This window comes from Polypterus senegalus, chromosome 2 (genome assembly GCF_016835505.1).
Source record: "Polypterus senegalus isolate Bchr_013 chromosome 2, ASM1683550v1, whole genome shotgun sequence".
Classification (NCBI taxonomy): domain Eukaryota; kingdom Metazoa; phylum Chordata; class Cladistia; order Polypteriformes; family Polypteridae; genus Polypterus; species Polypterus senegalus.
In genome coordinates, this window is record NC_053155.1 from 279,067,355 (window position 1) to 279,088,597 (window position 21,243).

General features: G+C 37.6%; 1 protein-coding gene across 1 annotated transcript; it reads left to right on the forward strand.

Moving 5' to 3' along the window:
* The first annotated feature begins 13,820 nt into the window (after positions 1-13,820).
* On the forward strand, positions 13,821-14,765 carry LOC120524529 (olfactory receptor 52K1-like). Its single transcript, XM_039746365.1, has one exon. The coding sequence runs from the start codon at positions 13,821-13,823 to the stop codon at positions 14,763-14,765; it is 945 nt and encodes a 314-aa protein (XP_039602299.1).
* Positions 14,766-21,243: the final 6,478 nt, after the last annotated feature.

Consider the following 21,243-nt stretch of genomic DNA (forward strand, 5'->3'; position numbering starts at 1 on the left):
TTGAAATTTCCCTTGCATTATGATTGTTTGAGAGGCCCAGGACTCTTTCACAGACCTCAGTGATGTATTTCTTCTTTAGTTTAACAAGGTAAAAGCAGCAATGAAAATGTCCAATAAAAGCATTCAAATATAAACTTTTATTTAACAGCAACAATACATAAGAGTTAAGGCTATGTTGTTCAGCATTGGTGCTGGTGTCACAATTTTCCTATTGTAGAGCAGTATTTGGGTGCCATTACCAAACTGATTAGGAAATAAAATTAAATTTACATGCATTTTATACCTATTCAATTACTTTAATGGTGTTTTGAGTTTTCTCACAGACTTCTTCACCTTTGTTCCTAATAATCTGAAGAGTTGTGAATGAATGAATGAAGAAAAGAATCATGTTTGAAGTGATATTATTGTAATGTGGATGGAGGAACTCTGCAGTTATCTGAAATAAGAACCCATTTCATGCTAAATAAGGACACAGTCAGGAAATAATGGAGGGAGGAGTGCACAGTGAAATGAGAAGGACAAGTAGGGCAGGGAGGCATAAAACAAGCAAATTTGCAGTCTCATGGAAAAAAACAGTACAACTGAAAAACATTGTTAGCAAAATTCAGCTCATACCACCTTCTCTTGTAAAAGTGCTGGCCATCACCTGAAAAATACTCAGCTTATCCTTTAGCAAGTTTTTAACTTTGTCGCTAAATTCATGTTGAAAAATTTATTTTAAAGTAACAGCTTGGATCCACCCTACTAATTCCCTTAATACTTTTCAGTATTCCAAACAAGTCACCTCTTAGTCTCCATTTGCTTAAACTGAAAAAGTTCTGCTGTTTTAATCTCTTCTCCTACTTCATACCTTTCAGACCCAGAATCAGTCTTAATCACTCTCCTCTTGAATTTCTCTAATACTGCAATGTGATTTTTATAGTATGGAGACCAAAACTGTACATAGTACTCCAGGTGAGGCCTCATTAGTGGGTTATAAAAGTGTTCCTGTCAGTCCCGCTTGTTGCGGTATGCTGTTTATTTTGTACTCCAGGACATGCAGAGTAAAGAATGGTAAAGACCAAAGAAGCAATGTACACACTTCTCTCTATGCTGTGGTTTCTATTACACACCTGAAAGAAAGAGGCAATACATGTGAAAATATCCAGCATACAGCAACATGCGGGGACTGGCAGGAACACTCAATAAAACTGAATAAAAGAAAAGCAAGTGACGGTGAGGTTACGAAGAAGGCAGCTTCGCCAGCGTCTGTGTGTCAGAACCGGTGGGGCGTTAGTATGCATCGTGGTACACGCAGAGCTATAGCGCGCCTGTATTCTGTTTCTTTTGTACTCCAGGGCATGCAGAGGAGAGAATAGTAAAGAGCAGTAAGTTCTGCACTATATGCAATCATCAGACACTCCCCATCTACCCGTTGTTTTGTTATACTTTTACACCAACTTATGTTCCTGTGTTTGAGCATGCTCAAACGGGCATGCTCAAAAAATACACGTGTAATGCCACGAAAAGTGCACGCAGACACTTCATTTCGCAAACAAAACAAGTGCACTTTTATTCAAAACTACCTGTATAACCGAAGAAAAAAGAAAGCAAGTTACAGTAGGCGATTGATACGACAGCTTGCATGGTTCAATGCTAAGAAGTGCAGATTTTCATTCCGTGCTATATAAAATCATCACATTCAAATATTAACAGTTCCCACACACCCAAGGACCGTCCTTCCTACATTTACGACACGTGTACTTGTTGCCGTGTACACACCTCTCTGTGCTATGGTTTCTATTACACTGAATGAGCACCTGACACTGTACTTTCTTCCCTGGGGAAGGTCCGCATCAGAGAATTTCCAGTTCCTGCATAAATTCACACAATTCTGACGCTGTTCGTTTTCAAATAATATTGCATTAGTGCGATTATATTTTCACATATATTGTCTCTTTCTTTCAGGTGTGTAATAGAAACCACAGCATAGAGAGAAGTGTGTACATTGCTTCTTACAGGAAAAGGCGATGGAAAAAGTGCACTTGAATAAAAGTGCACTTTTGTTATACTTTTACACCAATATATGTTCCTGTGTTTGAACGACACGGACAGATGGGGAGTGTCTGATGATTGCATATAGCGCTGAAGTTACTGCTCTTTACCATTCTTTCCTCTGCATGTCCTGGAGTACAAAAGAAACAGCATACAGCAACATGCGGGGACTGGCAGGAACACTCAATAAAACTGAATAAAAAGAAAAGCAAGTGACGGTGAGATACGAAGAAGGCAGCTTTGCCAGCGTTTGTGTGTCAGAACCCGGGGCGTTAGTATGCATCGTGGTACACTGCAGAGCTATAGCGTGTCTTTAGTGAAAACAGCCGTGTCAGATGGGGTTGTATGGATTGATTCTGAACACGACTGAGAGAATGAAAAGTGAATTAAAAAAAAAGCTAACCTTTACAAGGATCATAAATTGCACTGGCTGTTACAGACTGAAATCAAATGTATGCTTTTATTCTAAAACAGTAAGACTAAGAGCAGTTTACTTCTCAAAACAGAGGGGCGCAGGATCAAACTCATGACCTCTTGATTCCCAAGCGGGGGCTGAGTCTATTGAACCATGGAGGCAGTTACAATAAACTGCTGTCAATGTCGCATGTTAAGGCGGCTTTTTGTTTCTGCAGTTATATTTTTGAATAAAAGCGCAATTGTGTTATTCTTGTGAAAATGTTTCTTTGCTATTTGGACTTCAGGCTTCATCTATACTAATAAAGGCAAAGCCCTCCTCACTCACTCACTCACTCACTCACTCACTGACTCACTCACTGACTCATCACTAATTCTCCAACTTCCCGTGTGGGTGGAAGGCTGAAATTTGGCAGGTTCATTCCTTACAGCTTCCTTACAAAAGCTGGGCAGGTTTCATTTCGAAATTCTACGCGTAATGGTCATAACTGGAAGCTGTTTTTCCATTTACTGGAATGGAGATGAGCTTCAACGCCGTGGGGCGGAGTTTCGTGTGACATCATCACGCCTCCGTTGTAATAGCGCAGTACATAAAAAACCAGGAAGACCTCCAAAAGCGCTGAAGAAAACATGCATTATATAATTGAGAAGGCAGCTAAACAATAAGAAGCGAGCAGTGACATATACAACCATATTCATGAGTTCTGCTACTTTGGAAACAAAGCATGATATAAACCTAAACTTTAAATTAAGTTCATAGATAGGCTGCGCTGGCGTTTGTAATTTAGTGCCTGCCCATAAAAGGCTGTCCGTCAGCAGCAATCCAATAGCAAACTCCCACTAAATATTCACGGGTGAACGACTGTGCTTATGCAGAGGAAGATGAGATGGTCAGGGTGGTGTTTGGTACAAACTCAGCGAAACTGCGAGAGAAAGTTTTAAGTGCCAGGACTAAGGTAACATTAAATACAGCCATGGACATAGCACGAGATGGCACCCGCACAGCTGGGAACCTTCGATGCATGTACACCGAGCGGCTCACGTGAACTGACGCAGTGCACAGATAAAAAGCAACAGTTCCAAAGAGCGCTGAACAAAAGCGAATTACACAATTGAAAAGGCAGCAAAAAAATATGAAGCGTCTGATACATACAAGCATATTCATAAATCCAGCTACTGCGGAAACAAAGCACACCGTGGAAATAGTCAATGTCCCGCTAAAGGAAGACAGTGTAAAAAAACGTGTGCATGCAGTGTGTCAGGTCTCAGATAAAGAAGAAGACGAGCTGTTTATTGATGCAGTAAGAAACGAATCGATGAAAGAAACCTGTCATCTTTACAACGATTGACAAACACGGAATGTAACTTGAACACAACACATCCTACAAATACGAACCTGATTAAAAGAAATAATGATAATCAAATCCTTGATGACAGCAACACTCAGTAACACTCACAAAACAAATACTGTATATTGACCGTCATGTTACGTTATTTTTAAAATGTTCCTTTTCTTTTTCATAGCTTTTTAACACACTACTTTTCCTGCGATACGTGGGTATATATATATGTATATATACAGTAATCCCTCGCTATATCGCTTTGACTTTCAGCGGTTTCACTCTATCGCTGATTTAAAATGTAAGCATATCTAAATATATATCATAGATTTTTCGCTGGTCGCTGGATTTCTGCGGACAATGGGTCTTTAATTTATGCTACACGCTTCCTCAGTTTGTTTGCCCTGTTGATTTCATACAAGGGACGCTATTGGCGGATGGCTTAGAAGCTACCCAATCAGAGCATGTATTACATATTAACTAAAACTCCTCAGTGCTATAAGATATGCATCCCGCGCGGAGCTTGATTGTTTGCGTCTCTCTGCCTCTCTCTCACCCTCTCTGACATTCTCTGCGCCTGACGGAGGGGCTGTGAGCAGAGGTGCTGTTTGCTTAAAACATGCTGACGCTTACTCTAAAAATTGCCGCTTTATTGCGTGCTCGCATATTTAAAAGCACAAAAGTACACGTATTGATTTTTGATTGTTGCTTTAATCTCGCCCTCTCTCTCTGACGTTCTCTGCGCCTGACGGAGGAGATGTGAGCAGAGGGGCTGTTTGCTTAGAAGATACTGACGCTCCTCTAAAATGCCGCGGCAAACTTAAAAGCACAAGTATTGATTTTTTGATTGTTTGCTTTTCTTTGAGAGCTCTCTCTCTCTTCCCTCTGAAATTCTCTGCTCCTGAAGAGAAGAAGATCTATTTGCATTCTTTTAATTGTGAGAAAGAACTGTCATCTCTGTCTTGTCATGGAGGACAGTTTAAACTAAACTTTTGACTAAAGGGTGTTATTTCATGTCTAGAGGGCTCTAATAATGTTAACAGTGTGGGAGAGTTTATAAGGGCTTAAAATATATAAAATAACTACACAAACATATGGTTTCTACTTCCGGATTTTTCGTCTATCGCGGGGGGTTCTGGAACGCAACCCCCGCGATCGAGGAGGGATTACTGTATATCCCGATCTACATACTCGAATAATGGATACTTCATTCGCCATCAATGATTGTTTTGGTAAAGCCATACTCAGTGTATTCATTAGATGAACGGTAAAAAGTAAGAGCGAGGGACGATGACTTATTGAGGCATGCAGGCTGTAGTGGCTCAACTCTATCTGAATTGCGCGATCACATTTGAAAAAAATATATCTTTTCAAGTTCTATTTAGTCCATATGTGTCAAACTCAAGGGCCGCGGGCCACATCCGCCCGCATGTAATTATATCCGGCCTGCGAGATCATTTTATATACTGTATTATTGTTATTAATGGCCCGGATATATGAAGCGCTGGTAACACAATAAACTACAGATCCCATAATGCAGCGCTTCAGCTGCCTTGGCCGAACACTTACCGCGTTAATCAAGTCTAGCTTATGATGCTGCAAGTTATTGCGAAGCTAGCCTACACGATGCTGAAGAGAAAAGTTGATTCTGAAAATAGAGCCTTTAAAAACCGATGGGAGGCTGAGTATATGTTTACTGAACCCGTGTGTCTCATTTGTGGAGCTAATGTGGCTGTAATTACAGAATTTAATCTAAGACAGCACTATGAGACAAAACATCACGGTAACCTGAAAGACCTGAATGCAATGCAGAAGATACAGAAAGCAGAAGAATTAAATAAGAATCTGACACTTCAGCGGACCTTTTACCCGTGCACAATCACAAAGTGATTTCAAGTGAAGCTGCTTTTATGGGAGACACAAATGCAACTTGCCCCACTTTCCCTGTTGCCAAGTAATGTTGAACCAAGTCGTCACTACGGTGTTCCCAAAATACGCACTTTGCTGATAAACTGAGCGCACTGAGTTTGCACGGCGCTTTGGTGACTTTGAAGAACAAAAAAAGTCCGTCTACATGCTCGAACCTTGTGCATATTTGGTACCACATATCTGTGTGAGAAGCTCTTCTCAGTGATAAAGACTAACAAAACAGCACACAGGAGTCGCCTCACTGATGAGCACCTGCAATCCATCCTGAGAATCTCCACAACACAGAACCTCACACCAAACAGAAACGAACTGTTGCCAAAAAAAGATGCCAGGCGTCCAGCTCTAAAATCACATATGAGCAAAGACAACTGAATGATTTGATTTGTTATTGCTGAAAGAAACACATTTTATTTATATTTCCAGGTTTTGTTATGCAGCATGTTCATATTTGAATTTGTATAATTTTGACAGGATATATTTTTATGGAGAGCAAAATCTTTTGGGATATTTAAAATCTAAGTTTATTTTTATATAAAATTACCTAAGAGTAAAGAAATTTGAATGTTTGTTCTTTTAACGCTTACTTTATTTCTAACTTGTATAATTTAGACAGGATATATTTTTATGGAGAGCAAAATATTATAAGTTGTTTAAGGTTTGAGTTGATTTATTCAGGAATAATATTCCTGTCTGTTTTTACCATTCCTACCAAAGATATTTCTGTCGACTAAATAAAAATTCCTTCTATTTAAAATTTAAATAGAACTTAAACAAATACGATAGTTCATAATATCCACGCAGACTTGCACGTAAGAGCGGAGTTATCGTTTTAACAAGCAGCGTATTGCACTGATACGAAATAGCTGTGTGTGTATATATGTAGATATGTATGTATATGTATATATATGTTTATATATGTGTGTGTGTATGTATATATATATATATATGTATTTGTGTGTATATATGTGTGTGTATGTATGTATGTGTGTATGTATATGTATGTGTATATATGTAGATATATATATATGTATGTATATATGTGTGTGTGTATATATATGTGTATATGTATAGATATGTATATATATATGTTTATGTGTGTGTGTGCAAATATATATATATATTTATATATACAGTATATATATATATATATATGACAGCAACACTCATCACTCACAACATTGACAAAACAATTACATTGACAATCACGTTACGTTATTTTCAAAATGTTTTCTTTTCTTTTCATTGCTTCTTTAACACACTACTTCCACTGCGGCTGGTATTTTGCTAGTACATTATATAGTTTATGCCTACATTTTGTCATCTACTACTAGAATATAAAAAACGTTTCTGTTTTAAAAATGTGTTGACACAGATTACTGTAGAAACGGAACAGACATGAAATGCGTGTGTTCCAAACAACGATCTATTATTTCCACTCTAAAACTCCACTTCACTCCCAGATACTCAATCAAGGCATGAGCTGAGAGAAGTTCGTGCAAAATCTAAATTGGTGGGGGATGGAATAGCCGGTTGCTCCAAGCTTCTCTTTATCAGCACATTTAGAAGACAAAGGGGCTGGCAGAGAGGTGTGAATGGATTTAAGAAGCGATTTAAGGTTGGACGGAATTACGAGTTTTTCGTAGGCTCTGGTAATTCTAGTGTTAAAGTGCCAGAGGTTAACCAGCTGTGTGTTTGTCATTCATGGGCACTGTTGTGTTTAGGGTCAGTGTGTATGTAAGTCTCATGAAGTCCTAGGAGAGTGACAAGTTGTGTTATTCATAAGGCACTTGTGTGGTTTAAAGTGCTAGAGATTAACCAGCTGTGTGTTTGTCATTCATAGGGCACTGTTGAGTTTCTGTGTGTATGCATATAGCTATGTGTGTGTTAATCTTAAAGTGCAACAGTAGACCAACCCGGTAACAAACTTGACAAGTACATTTATCATTGAAGAAAACAGGTAAAGGGTAAGTAGAGGGAAATACTATGATAATACATAAGGTATTGGTGACCATTTGCCTGGCCCAGCTGTTGCATTTACCTTTGCCCTAGGTAAAGCTTTAAATGACAATACCCACCACCCCAAATTCATATATGCATTTTATATGGACTAAAGGGATACAGTATATTTGTTTTGATGAGTTTCACAATTCTTGGTGAATAATGCCAAGGCAGTTTATTACAGATATTAAGTAAATGAAGTTTAATATGTAAATACATATTTTATTTACAAAACAAATTTTATATAATATGCTAATGAATGGGTTAATTGCTTGAAAGTGGCTTTGTTTTACAAAGAAAACATTAATTTTAAAAAGTAAATAATATGTTTAAAGTCCTCAACAATTAAAAAATACAAATCTCTGAAATTCAAATCTATGAACGTAGAAAATGTTTTTTTTAAATCCACTGTTTCTGCTAACTCATTCTCCACTGATAGGTTTTCTGAGAATTATAGGAATCATAAAGAAACACACACACACATGCACACACGCACACACATATATTATTAGTGCCTACAATAGGAAATTTTTCTCTTTGTAAAAGTAAACTTATACAAGATATTATTTCAAATAAGAAAGAAGGTTGTTAAATTCATTAATCATGGCACTGGAGAGTGGTGATGTGTTGCATGTTGATAAACCCATACAATTAAGAAGGTGCACTCTGTGAGGAGTTTACATTTTCTTCCCGTGTATATTCATCTCTCTGGTTTCCTCCTACAGTCCAAAGATATGCAGGTTAGGTTGATTAGCGATGTTAAATTGGCCCTGGTGACTGTTTGTGTGTGTGTATTTGTGTTCACCTTTCAATGAGCTGGCATCCTGATTCCTGCTGGGTAATGGATGGGATGGATAATACTGATATAGTGTGACTATACAAACTTCTCTGCTGACAGTGACCATGGGCAACAGCACCAAAACAACAAACAATGAGACAAGTTAATCCTCAGTTTGTGTTGTCTCCACTGCATTCACTCATGAGATGATCACCAGCCATTCTATGTAGTGCTGACTTTCGGGTGCCTCTTTGTGATCCCTTTTCCCATATGTGAATCATAAGGACTACTCGGTATCAAGTGCTGCCCATGAAAACACTGGACCCCCTCAAACTATGTGGTTGGTGGTATTATTTAAATAACCTAGGATACAACAGCTATGGAACATAAAGTAGGCTTCTAGACAGTACCCATGTGGTAACACTGCAGATGCTTGGCCCCACACAATTAATAAGTGCTTCAGTCTACTGGCTACTACAGTAATAATAATTATATGACACTGCAGTAATGTAAAACATTCTCAGCTATAACTAGTATGCAAAAACAATATACTGTACTGTAATAAGTTTAAATGAAGTCAGACAGCCTTATAGAGTATGCGTGTTTAAAAATCAGGCTTATATTTAAAAAAAAAACCTTCTGACACCTCCAAATTTTGCTGCCCTTGGCTGTAGCTTAGCTCATCTATATGGTTGAGCTAGCCCTGCCACTTGTCACCTACCATCTTTGACATTTTTCTTGATTCTTCCTCATTGCTGCTCAAGTCTTAATTTTGTTATTATTATACTGCAAGATTTTTCCAGTATACATAGTGGTGTAAAAGCTATTGAAAAAATATAGCATGTGGTTACAATTAAATAATGTAATCTGTCTATGTAACTTAATTATCTATATTCAAAATCATCAGAGGCAGAAAAAAACAAAATCATGTACTGCTATGTGCAGGAAATAGAAGGTGGAAGAAATATACTAATATTGTGACCTTAGCTACATCAGTACCAGGGAGATATTCTATGTACGCCACTTAAATTATCCAAGATCAGCAGCCTCATCTTGGATCAGCTAATGGCGGTTAAACTCGGTTATGTCGGTTCTTCAAATGCACCTGAGAATTAGATTAGTGTAGCCGGAATCAATCTAAGATAACTGCCCATATATATCTTGACTAAAAACATGATCAGCAATTTGCTTATTGGAGGACAGAGATGGCAAAAGAAATCCAAAAATCCAAAGTCATTTGTTTTGATTTTTATTTGCAGAATATTGTGCCTGCTTTGTACAAAGAGTATCTTTGACAGGAAGTGACATACAGAAAAATGAGGAAAATACAGCAGGATATGTAGCTAGATGAACTGAGGAAAACCAAAATCAAGTTGCAGATACAACTACTTCAGAAACAAATGGTAAAGAATTAATCCCTCCTTTTCTCTCTCACATTGTTATTAATCATTCTCACTCCCTTGCAGTATGAAAAGAAGTAAAGAGTCTTGGTTAATAAACATAACATGTGTATTGAATAGTTGTATTGTCATTATTGAAAATATCGATTCTGTCTCTGACAGCTAAGCCACTAGGATGGTCAAGGTGCAGTGCCTCAAGGTCATCATCAGGCTGCAACCCCACCTCAGAAGCCCTTTCTTTTCTGATAGTGGCTAAGTTATGTAAGATAGAGCATGCAACAATTATGTCACATGTTCTGTTGGTGTGCAACCCATAGCCATTTTAGAAATTGAAGTCTCTCTTTTTAGGTGGCCAAAGGCCATTTTAATTTGTGCCCTTGTCCTAGACAAGGGTCCTCAATCCCAGTCCTGAGAGCCGCAGTGGCTGCAGGTTTTGTTCTAACCTGGTTGCTTAATTAGAAAGCAATTCTTGCCAATAAAGCACTAACAAGCTATGAAATTAAATTAACTCTGCTATGTCAGGTCATTCTCATATCCTAGATTTTCTTTCCCTTTCTATCATGCAAATGATTTGAAGGCTAAAATGGACGAGTAATTCTCAGTCCTTCACTTTTTTTCTCTTCATTTTTCTTCCAAGTATTTAATTAAACCCAATAGTGCAGATAAATACACACAGGTGTAAATGTAAATAAGCTAAATGGAGAAATGCTGCTCTCTCTTGTCATTTGCATGTTATTGATAATAAGGAGCAATTAAAATAGCTGTTTAAGACAAAATTAAGCAATAAGGGCTCAAAATCACTAAAGTGAAGCAGAAGTGTTACTTTAGCAATAAGTGCTTTTATTAACCAACTGGGTTGGAGCAAAACCCTGCAGCCACTGCGGCTCTCCAGGACCGTGATTGAGGACCCCTGTCCTAGACAGAGCTGCATTATATCAGGTTTGTGGGCCAGGGTTGGGGTTGGGGAATGGCGTCATGAACTGACCATGGCCATCTAGCCTCCACATTTGAAATGATGCAAGATGCAGCACAGATCATCTAAGAATGTATTCATAGCATGTATGTTAGACAAATTTATTCATAATGTCAACAGGTCTATTGGCTATTTTCAGTTGTAATGTTATAGGTTACACTACCTGTACATAATGTGGAGGTATTGTCTATTTACGTAATCCCCTTCATTTGTGTCTGATGGGGCCTGATTTGGATCTGAGTACAGTCCAATGCTCCAATCACATTAGAGAATTCTGGGAAATTAGAATATTAGTCTGATTTTAAAGTTCTTTAAGGAAACATAGGCTTTTTCCTATATATTACCTGCAATGGCAAAAAAGGCTCTTTAAATATCTGCACGCAGGTAAAACAATCCAGGAAAAAAAATAAAAACTCTGAGGAAGTGTTTCAGGGCCAAGTAGGTTTTGTGAATTGCCCAACAAACAGTGCTATTTTGCAAATATTCCACATCGTCTGCCATATACAAAAAACTGCCACTTGCAAAAAAACACATAGCAATGAACACAGTCACGAGAGCATGACTTCTCCGAGTGTGGCTTCTAATATAAGGAGCTACTAAATTTCTGAGGTATAAAATTCACTCTCAGCTGAAGCAATATCTCTCAAAAAGATGATGATCATCAGGACAGGCTAAAAGATCTTGACAGTCCGACAAAACTCTCTCGTTTTGAAAACAACAATTGCAATTGGTCACTCTTCTATGAACGGTGAGGCCATGGCTGAACAGATTACCATTCACGGAAGCCAGTTAAGTATGTGAGCTAATCTTTGTTTACATAGAACAAAAATTCTCCTGAGTAGGTTTGAGGTTTACGATTTGTTGCTATGATGATACATCGAACAAAATTTTGAAGAATTGACAGATCTAGGATCATGCAAAATTATCAACAATTTAATCCTGCTACACAGGTAATCCATGTTAGGAGAAAATTCCCCAGTACATTATGTCTGGCTGACATCATGTCCTGCCCACCTCATCCAGGTTTTGTGCTCCAGCCTATGTGCCATTTCTTTATTCTGTTCTAGAATTTTAGACGTCTTTCCTAGTCATTTGGATATTTTGATTTCTTCAGTTTTTTTGGATAGTGGAGTTTGCCTGTACCTCACATTTTAAATCAAGCTATTGCTGTATGTCTGTTTTTGTACACTTTTATAACTTAGAACAATAAATCATTAAAGTCTTTATTTCATATTTATTCTTGATTCATTGTGACATTAATTGCCTGTATCCAGTGAAATTAGTACTAATTCAATGTCCTGTGATATGCATGATGATTCTGTCTAGCAGAAAGTTACTTTATAAATCTCGGTGCATCAGCGGTATGACTGGTCTGCATGGATACAACAGTTATGAACAGATTCAATGATAAGAACATATGAAAAATATTTACTAGAATAGGCCTCTTTGGAATTAGGCAGCACATTATTGGTGATAAAAGCATAGTGCAGGCATTCTTGCCTCTTCATGATGTTCAAATCCACATAAATAAAATATCTTGTTGAAAATACTATATAATACTAGAATAAGCATTACCAAAAATTATCTAGAGGTAAATTAATAAAGTGTAGGTATTTACCAAGTGTAAAGTGATTGGAATTGCACATACTTATAAGTTACAGTACAGATCAGTTTTGCTAATACAGGAGAGAAACAGCCAACGTTGAATCTGAGATGTTCTTTACTGTCTCACTCCAGTTTTGTTTTTCTTGCTCTGTTGTCATCTAAAAGAAGAACAAGCTCTTATTTAGAAATGCACAGTGTTGCATTCTAAATGTAGTTCTAATATCTGGAGATATCCACAGATAGGAAAAAGAATTTTGTAAAAGTGTTGTTAGGATTTAAATGCAATACATTTAATTCAATTCCCAAATACAACTTTTATCTATTGCTTACTGTTTATATTTAAATTGCAGTTGATCTGATCAGATTTAAACATTATATACTAATAATTTATCATGCAAATGATGCAGAAGACTATGTGTATATTTTAAAAACGACAGAAGTGATGTTACAAGTGAATAGGTGACTGCATATTGTGTATTAAGTATTATTTTATTTTTATTTTAAGAACAATTGTGATTATTTTTTTTAATTTGCCAATGCCTTTAATTAAAAAGGTACAGTAAATGCTATTTTTTTTAGATAATTGGCTTTTAAGAATTTAAACACATACATTGGAAATAATTATATGAATTCTACTATCTAGTCAGTGGTAATTTTGTATATGCTGCTTAGGAAACAATTCAGCTGGGAAATTGGAGTATTTAAAGGCAGCTGCTTATAAACCTTAGCTAAAGGAGTCTGGCGTAAATACACTATAAAGGGATTTATGTAAGCATTTTTAAAAATGCTAATATAATTAGTGTTTTATTAAGTATGGTATCCAATCTTTTTTTTCTACATTTTCCTAGAATATTTATACAGTATGTAATTAAATTCAATCGAATGTGTTACTTAAGTACATAATTGCAGCAGTATAAATAAGCTTAAGATTTATTTAAATTCAGCTATTGCATGTATTGCAACTATTTCAGCTACTGTCACCTGTCTACCTGACTTATATTTTTCATATTGTCTAAATTTTTATTAGTTTTAACATTTTGGTTTTTTAGATGATATAAAATAATTCTGTTTAGAATATTACCACTAGAACTTTGGAAAGACAGGCTCCTACTGTTTTATTTACTGAGATCTCACTGTGGGCATCAGATACAATTAAAGCCTCATCACCTTTGTAAGTCTGCCAGTTCTACACACTGTTGTTTATTCTTGTTACGCAAGATATTGGCACATTTGAAACAACTGTTTTTTTTAACTTCTGAGTAGTTGAACATTGACAAGTTATCATTGAAACATCATTAACTTTTTCCATTATTGGTTTTGTAGGCAATGTTTGAAAAACTGACGTCACAATGAATGAGTACAGAAGAGAGAACAATTCTTATACATTTTTTATTTTCAGTGGATTCCAGGGAGTAAAAGAGCATAGACACTTTCTTTTTATTCCTTTCTTTATTTTATTTGTGCTTATAATATTCTGTAATTCTGTAATAATTTACCTAATAAAGTCTGCACCTAGTTTGCATTCTCCTATGTATTTTTTAATTGCTGCAATAGCAGCTGTTGATATGACTGTACCTGTAACATTTGTCCCAAAGATGTTATTCAATTTTTTATGTGACTGGAATGAAATTTCTCTTTTAGGTTGCTTGATCCAAATGTATTTTGTGCATTTTGTTGCTTCTTTTGAATCAGCCATTCTGCTGATAATGGCTATAGATCGCTATGTTGCTATATGTAATCCACTGCGATACAATGATTATATAAATAGTTCCAGCTTTTTAATAGCATTTATTGCAGCTGTACTAAGAAGTTTCATTCTCATATTCCTTATCGTCCTCATGGCTGGATCTCTTTCATATTGTTTGTCAAATGTAATTGAGCACTGCTATTGTGAGCACATGGCACTTATCAGCTTAGCTTGTGACAATACAAGCAAAAATAACATAATGGGATTAGTTGCCATGAGTTTGTTGATTGGATTTGACTTGCTTCTCATTTTAATTTCCTACATTAAAATTTTTTCTGTAGTAGTGAGGTCAGCTTGTGGTGTTCAACGCCAGAAAGCAATTCACACATGCAGTACTCATTTGATTGTAATTTTAATGACGTATCTGTCGGCATTCTGTTCATTGATTGCATACAGAATGAAACATTCAATTTCATCCGATGTTCATGTCCTCATAGGTGTTCTGTATTTGCTTTTGCCATGTTGTTGTAATCCAATTATTTATGGGCTTCGAACTAAAGAAATTAGAGATCAGATTATGAAAAAAATCTCAAATATGGCCTCTTAAATACTAAAATTATAGCAATAAAATTGTAATCAAAACCACATAAGCTGATTTTATTGATGAATTAGAAAACTAGTTTTTTTTACTGAATCAGTCTTTTTGTTTATGGTGCACAGCAAAAGGCAGTGAGGTATGCACATCAGGGAGATTTATTTTCACTTTTGTATTGTACGTATTCAACTTTCCTGATTTTATATCCAATCTACTGTACATTGCACTGACTTGTATTGTAATACCAGTATAACAGGCCTTCATTAGCTGTGTCATTCATTCTCAGGCAGTGAAATATGCAATTTTTGCAACTCAATCTGTGTGCTCAGGAAATATAAGTATAGGGAACTAAAACAGATATTGCACACAGATCAGTCAGTGGTAGCAGCTTTGGAACATTTCATTATGATGTCAACTTCTAATCTAACAGAATTTCCTAAATGGGTTTATTGCAGTCTGACCAAGCACAAATTACATTAATGCATGGACCCTTTTTCGAACCTACTTGTCCACTTCAATGGCATAATATGCACAGTTTGCTGCATAGCTGCACTGTGTGTATGTTAGAAACCAATGGTGGACATTCCAAACAAATGTGCACCATATACAAATGAATACAGAAAAAATACTGAGCATTACTTGTTAACACACTTAGTCCAGTGTTAAACAAGCTTCAGTATGTACTGCTTGTTTCATGGCAATGTTTGTGTTTTTTGATTAGCTGTCTTATAACCCATTGTGGACAAGTGCAACACAGGACCTTTCCATTTGGTTCAATATACAGTATATCTTTAATTGGTCTAAAGAATTAATGCAGTTACAGAGAATGAAATGCTGCTTTCGTAAAGCTCTCTCTCACTCAGTCTCCGTCTTTTTGTCCTGCACAGAAGAGCCACTCCACTTACCATGCTTTGTTTCTCTTTTTGTATACAGTACATATACTGTAGTTAAGGTAAGTCTTTCAGACTGCATAATATTGTTTACACTGAATAAAAGTCTTCAACTAAGAGATTGTTTCAGAGAGCTAAGATGAAAGAAGTCTTGGTGAGAACCCGCTGGATTACTTTGGAGCAAACATTTGAAAAACATTAATGTAACACAGACTATACTCATGTCATCAGCTATCTGCATGGTTTACCATTGAAAAGGGAATTGACAACTTTTTCCCTATACTCAAATTCTTTTTGTTCAAAATGCATTACAATTTTCTATTGACATCTATAGAATTTGTTTCATTACTGTCAAGTTCACCCTTAAATTGCAGAAACACTATATTTTAACAATGAATTAAAAAACTCAGTTATTTTTGTCAATCTTCTGATTAGCTTGGTATCAGTTGAAGAGCTGCTTGCTGTGCTATGTTAAGATGGTCACAGTGAAGCTGCTCATTTGAATAAAGGTCATTCAGTTCAAGCTGATATCCCTTCCAGCCTTGACATGGCTGCTGATCTCATCTCTAGTCACTTACCTCCCCTAATTGGTGCCAGAATCAGCGCTATTATAAATAAGATTTATCAGTTGTATAGAAAAATGAGTAATCATAAAATCAGTATCTGCAAAACAGCATATTCTTATTATTTTCCAATTGGACATTAAATGGAAAGCCACTGCTCAAACAAAACATTATAACACATTATGTGAAATTGGAAAAAAGATATTCTACATAAAAGGGATTTCTCCAGATAATGTACAAAATACGGAAAACCTTTTTAAACACAACTTTTCTTTTTTATCAATTTTAAATATATTCTTTCTGCAGGATGAGGCAAAATGAAGTACCACATTTCTCAAGGTCAATGCGTGAGGTAGAGGTAACCAAGTGGGTTGGGGTGGAGGTCCTTTGATAGGTGATCCCTTGTAGTTTTCAGTCGTCAACTTGCATTGCTCTGGTGCGCAATGCGCTTTTGCTATCAAAGCGTTTTTCAAAAACAACAAATCCATCATCACTATGCAACACACCTTCCAAATGCACTTCAGCAGTCCTTCTAAAGGTGATGTCCCAAAACAATTCTTCAGTGGGTGGCTAAATTCAGACAGACAGCTACAATATTGTACAGAAAATCTCCAGGCCGTCCTTGGACTGTACAAATGCCTGAAAACATCCAAGCTGTAAGGGCATCAATTTTCTCCTAAAAATTGACCCCTAGACGTTCAGCACTTAAACATGCTTCTGCCTTAGCCATTTCCAACCTGTCTTTGAGGAGGATTTCGCATGAGGACCTTAATCTCCATTCATAAAAAAATGATGGTAGTGCAGGAACTCACTGAGAGAAACTGGGAGAGTCGTAGAGAGTTGTGCACAAATATTCTGCAAACTGCTTTTACGAGATGCCATCATCTTGTGGAGGAATGAGGCACATTTCCATTTGAATGGTTGCATAAATAAGCAAAACTTTTGCTGTTGGGCTGAAATCAACCCTCACCAACTTCATCAGAGACCTACAGTGAGCATGTTACACTTTGGTGCGGCGTAGCAGAATTTGGCATTGTAGGCCCTTACTTTTTTGAGGATGGTCACCATTAATTCAGAACGTTACATTGAAATGCTAGAGAACTTTTTGCTGCCCCAACTGGAAGAAATGGATGTGGTGGATGCCTGGTTTCAACAGGATGGAGCAACAGCTCATGTGGTGTGGAGATCCATGCATGTTTTGCATGAGATGTTTCCTGGGAAGCTGTGCAGCAATGTCGGGTGGCCTTCATGGTCGCCTGATCTTGTTCTGTGCAATTTCTTCTTGTGGAACCATCTCAAGTCCAAGGTATACACACACCAACCTCAAAACCCTGAAGCCCTTAAGGACACTATTCGTCACAAAACTGCCATTATTTCCCTTGAAATGGCCGAAAGAGTCATGCACAAATTCAGAAATTGTCTTGAAGAGTGTATCACTAATGATGGCCACCACCTTGAAGACATCATTTTTAAAACACAGTGAAAAAAATCTATTTTTAATAACCCTTTCTTGTGTTGTAGAATAAACGTTTGAAATATGGTACTTCTTTTTGGCTCACCTAGTATTTAGTTCTTATTGCATTTGCTTATTATTTAAATTGGCCAAGAAGGTAAATAGGGTTGTTTTTTCTTTTTATTCACTTTATACACTTGTTTATCTTTTGTTTATTAGTTTCCATTTGTTTTATTAATCTTTGCCTTTCTTGGTATTTGCTTTATGTATTTTAATGTTTCTTGGTTCAGTAGTCAAATACTCTATTACTAGGTTATCTTTATTTAACTACATTTCTTCTTACCTATTACATCTCATTTAATTTTGCCTGTGCTTAATAAATTGTATACATCTTATGCCTAACATAGAATTGACAATTCATTGTCAGTGTTGCTGTCATTTATTATTTGGCCAGAGGAATGGAGAACTTCAAGTCTGCAGAAAGCCTGGTTATCTGGTTTTAAGGTTTGGAGAACAACTGTTGTGAATCATAGTTTTATTTTTTACTTCCTTGATTCCATTTATGTTGTCTTTTTGCACATTTATTATACTTTTTAATTAATTTGATATTCTTTTCTTATTTTCTTGAAGTCACCACATTGTCATTATGTACATTTTTTGGAGTCATGTCTGCTGCCATTTTTGGTATTTTAATGCCACTGCAGTCATGCCTTTGTTGGTAATGTTGTCTGGTTGTAGCAGTTTGACTGGCAGATGGTTGATGTGTGATATCATCACAGCTCCAGTAATTTGCTGTTCCTTTCTAAATTTTGCTCATTGAAAACTGCTGCACAGTTGACAGTCACCACTACCTCAGTGCCTGGGTGCAGGTGGATTCTTCAGGGCCTGGTTAAGCTCATTTCTTGGGCTAGGATGAGCTTCAAGCCAACAAAATCCAGGTCTATGGTACTGAAGAGAGGGAAAGTGGTGGACAAGTTTCGCTTCTCAGTGGATGGCGTAACAATACCATCAATTAATGAGAAACCAGTCACTAGCCTAGGTAAGGTTTTTGACTGTAGCCTCAGAGATACTGCGTCAGTCCAGACAACGATCAAGAAGCTGGAAGCTTGGTTGTCGGCAGTAGATAAGTCTGGTTTACCTGGCAGATTTAAGGCATGGATATACCAGCATGGCATCTTGCCACGGTTTCTTTGGCCGCTGTTGTACGAAGTGTCGATGTCTACAGTAGAGGCCCTGGAGAGGAAGATCAGCTGTCATCTTCGAAGATGGCTTGGCCTGCCTCGTAGTCTAACGAGTGTAGCACTATATGGCACGAGTAATAAGCTTCAGCTTCCTATCAGCAGCCTGGAGGAGGAGTTCAGGGTTTCTCGTATAAGAGAGGCCCTAGTCTACCAAGGCTCTGGAGATTCTAGAGTAACAGCAGCAGGTATTGAAGTGCGAACAGGAAGGAAGTGGAGAGCACAAGAGGGACTGGAGGTGGCAGAGTCTCGGCTTAGACACAAGGCACTTGTGGGCACAGTGGCAACGGGGCGAGCAGGACTGGGAGCAATCCCAAAGCCACAGTACAACAAGGCTCAGGGCAAGGCGAGACGAGGATTGGTCCTAGAGGAAGTCCGAGCAGGTGTTGAGGAGGTGAGGACCAGCAGGGCGGTGAGCATGCGGCAGCAAGGGGCATGGACAAGGGGGGAAGGAGCACTGAGAAGATCACCTGGAACGACATCTGGAAGGCAGAGCCACAGCATATTAAGTTCCTGGTCCAAGCTGTGTACGACGTGCTCCCCAACCCAACGAACCTGCATGTTTGGGGTAAGAGTGAAGTTCCAACGTGTCCACTCTGTCCTGGACGAGGATCCCTGGAGCATATTCTGAGTAGTTGCCCATCTGCCCTTGGAGAGGGCAGATACCGTTGCACACGATCACAAAGTGTATAGCAGAGACCATTTCACATACAGTGGCCAACAACAAATATGTTGGCAGCCAGAGAAGAATTGCCTTCATAAGGGCTGGTGAGCAGACGCAAGCAAAGCAAAAATCATTCAGCCTCCTTTCATCTTCAGCAGACTGGGAGCTGCGGGTTGACCTGGGCAGGCAGCTCAAGTTCCCGAATTTGTAACATCAACCTCATTGAGACCCGATATAGTTTTAACATCTGCATCGTCCAAGCAAGTCCTTTTGTTGGAACTGACAGTCCCATGGGAGGACTGCATGGAAGAGGCAAATGAGCGTAAGCAGCTCAAGTATCAGGAGCTCATTGAGGACTGCCGAAGGAAGGGCTGGAAGGCTTGCTGTGAGCCCATAGAAGTAGGGTGCAGAGGATTTGCCGCCGATCCCTGTGTAAGATCTTTGCCAGGCTTGGAATCACAGGAGCTGCAAAGAGGAGAGCCATTAAGTCCATCACAGAAGCCGCAGAAAGAGCCTCGAGGTGGATTTGGATCAAGAGGTCCGCAAAGTGGGCTAGTGCTGCTGGGACACAAGTTGGGGCATGATCAACCCCGGCTGGGTCACCTGAGAGAGGGTGTCTGATGTTGTGAGACCAAACACCCGATGATCTCAGGAAACATCACTGATGATGTGTCCCAGAGCATCCAGAGATGTATCTAAATACACCATATCTGTGTTGTCTGCAAATTCATTAATGGCGAATGGTAAATACTCAGCCTGACACCATCTTTTAACTGACTTTGAATATTCTTTTTCATGATAAAAATGTGATGGATGATTAGATAAGAGTGTTGATGAGTAAATGAAGGAGTGTGTCTTTTAAAGTCTGTGAGGTGGGTTAGGAGGAGGTTAAGTTACACCTGGGACTGGTCCAAAAATATTTGCTTGCTGGAACCCTGTCCCACAGTATATTTATATAATAAAAGTCACATCTAAACATAAAAACAGTGAACAACAACAAAGCATATTCTTTGACTATAAAATTTTAAAAAAGTTTTTAAAAAGTTAGTGTCTAAATCCATTTACTGGAATAGTTGTAAAATTCATTGTATAGGCTAAAATTCTTTATAAATACTGTTCTCAAATGTCATCAATAAAAATAAATGAAAGAAAAATGAAACAGAAAATGGTGTACTCCCATAATAGCTGTTAAATGTCTTTAAAATATGAAAAGTGTAAAACATTCATAAATGTCTTTCTCTGGGTAAAAGCAATGTAATCAACTTTGGTCAAAAATATGTACATTATATTATTTAAAAACAGCTTTTACCCACCATAAACCAAGAATAAAAACTGACTAGTCAATGCATCACACTTACTCACTAAGATGAGTGGTTTATAGAATTTCTTCACAATGTACAATATTTTTACTGAATACTGCTCTTTTTCAGGGACAAGCACTGAGTGGTAGGAAGTCCTGGTAGTGCACTTTTTGAACAGTGCTGAACAGTGTTTTTTGTTTACTTCTATTCTCATTTGGATGACATACAGTATGTGTTCAGTTTGTATTTTATAGCATTTGCCACCTGGAACAGCGCTATAACCTTTGAAGATTTATCATTTTCAGTGGAGCTTAATTTTCCATTAGAGCCAGAAGTGAGCACCCAGTTAGACTTCAGTGTTCTAGAAGACTCTTCACTTTG

Bases quoted from the DNA above. Each gene is read 5' to 3' on its own strand.
- LOC120524529 (XM_039746365.1), top strand. From the start codon at position 13,821: ATGAATGAGTACAGAAGAGAGAACAATTCTTATACATTTTTTATTTTC.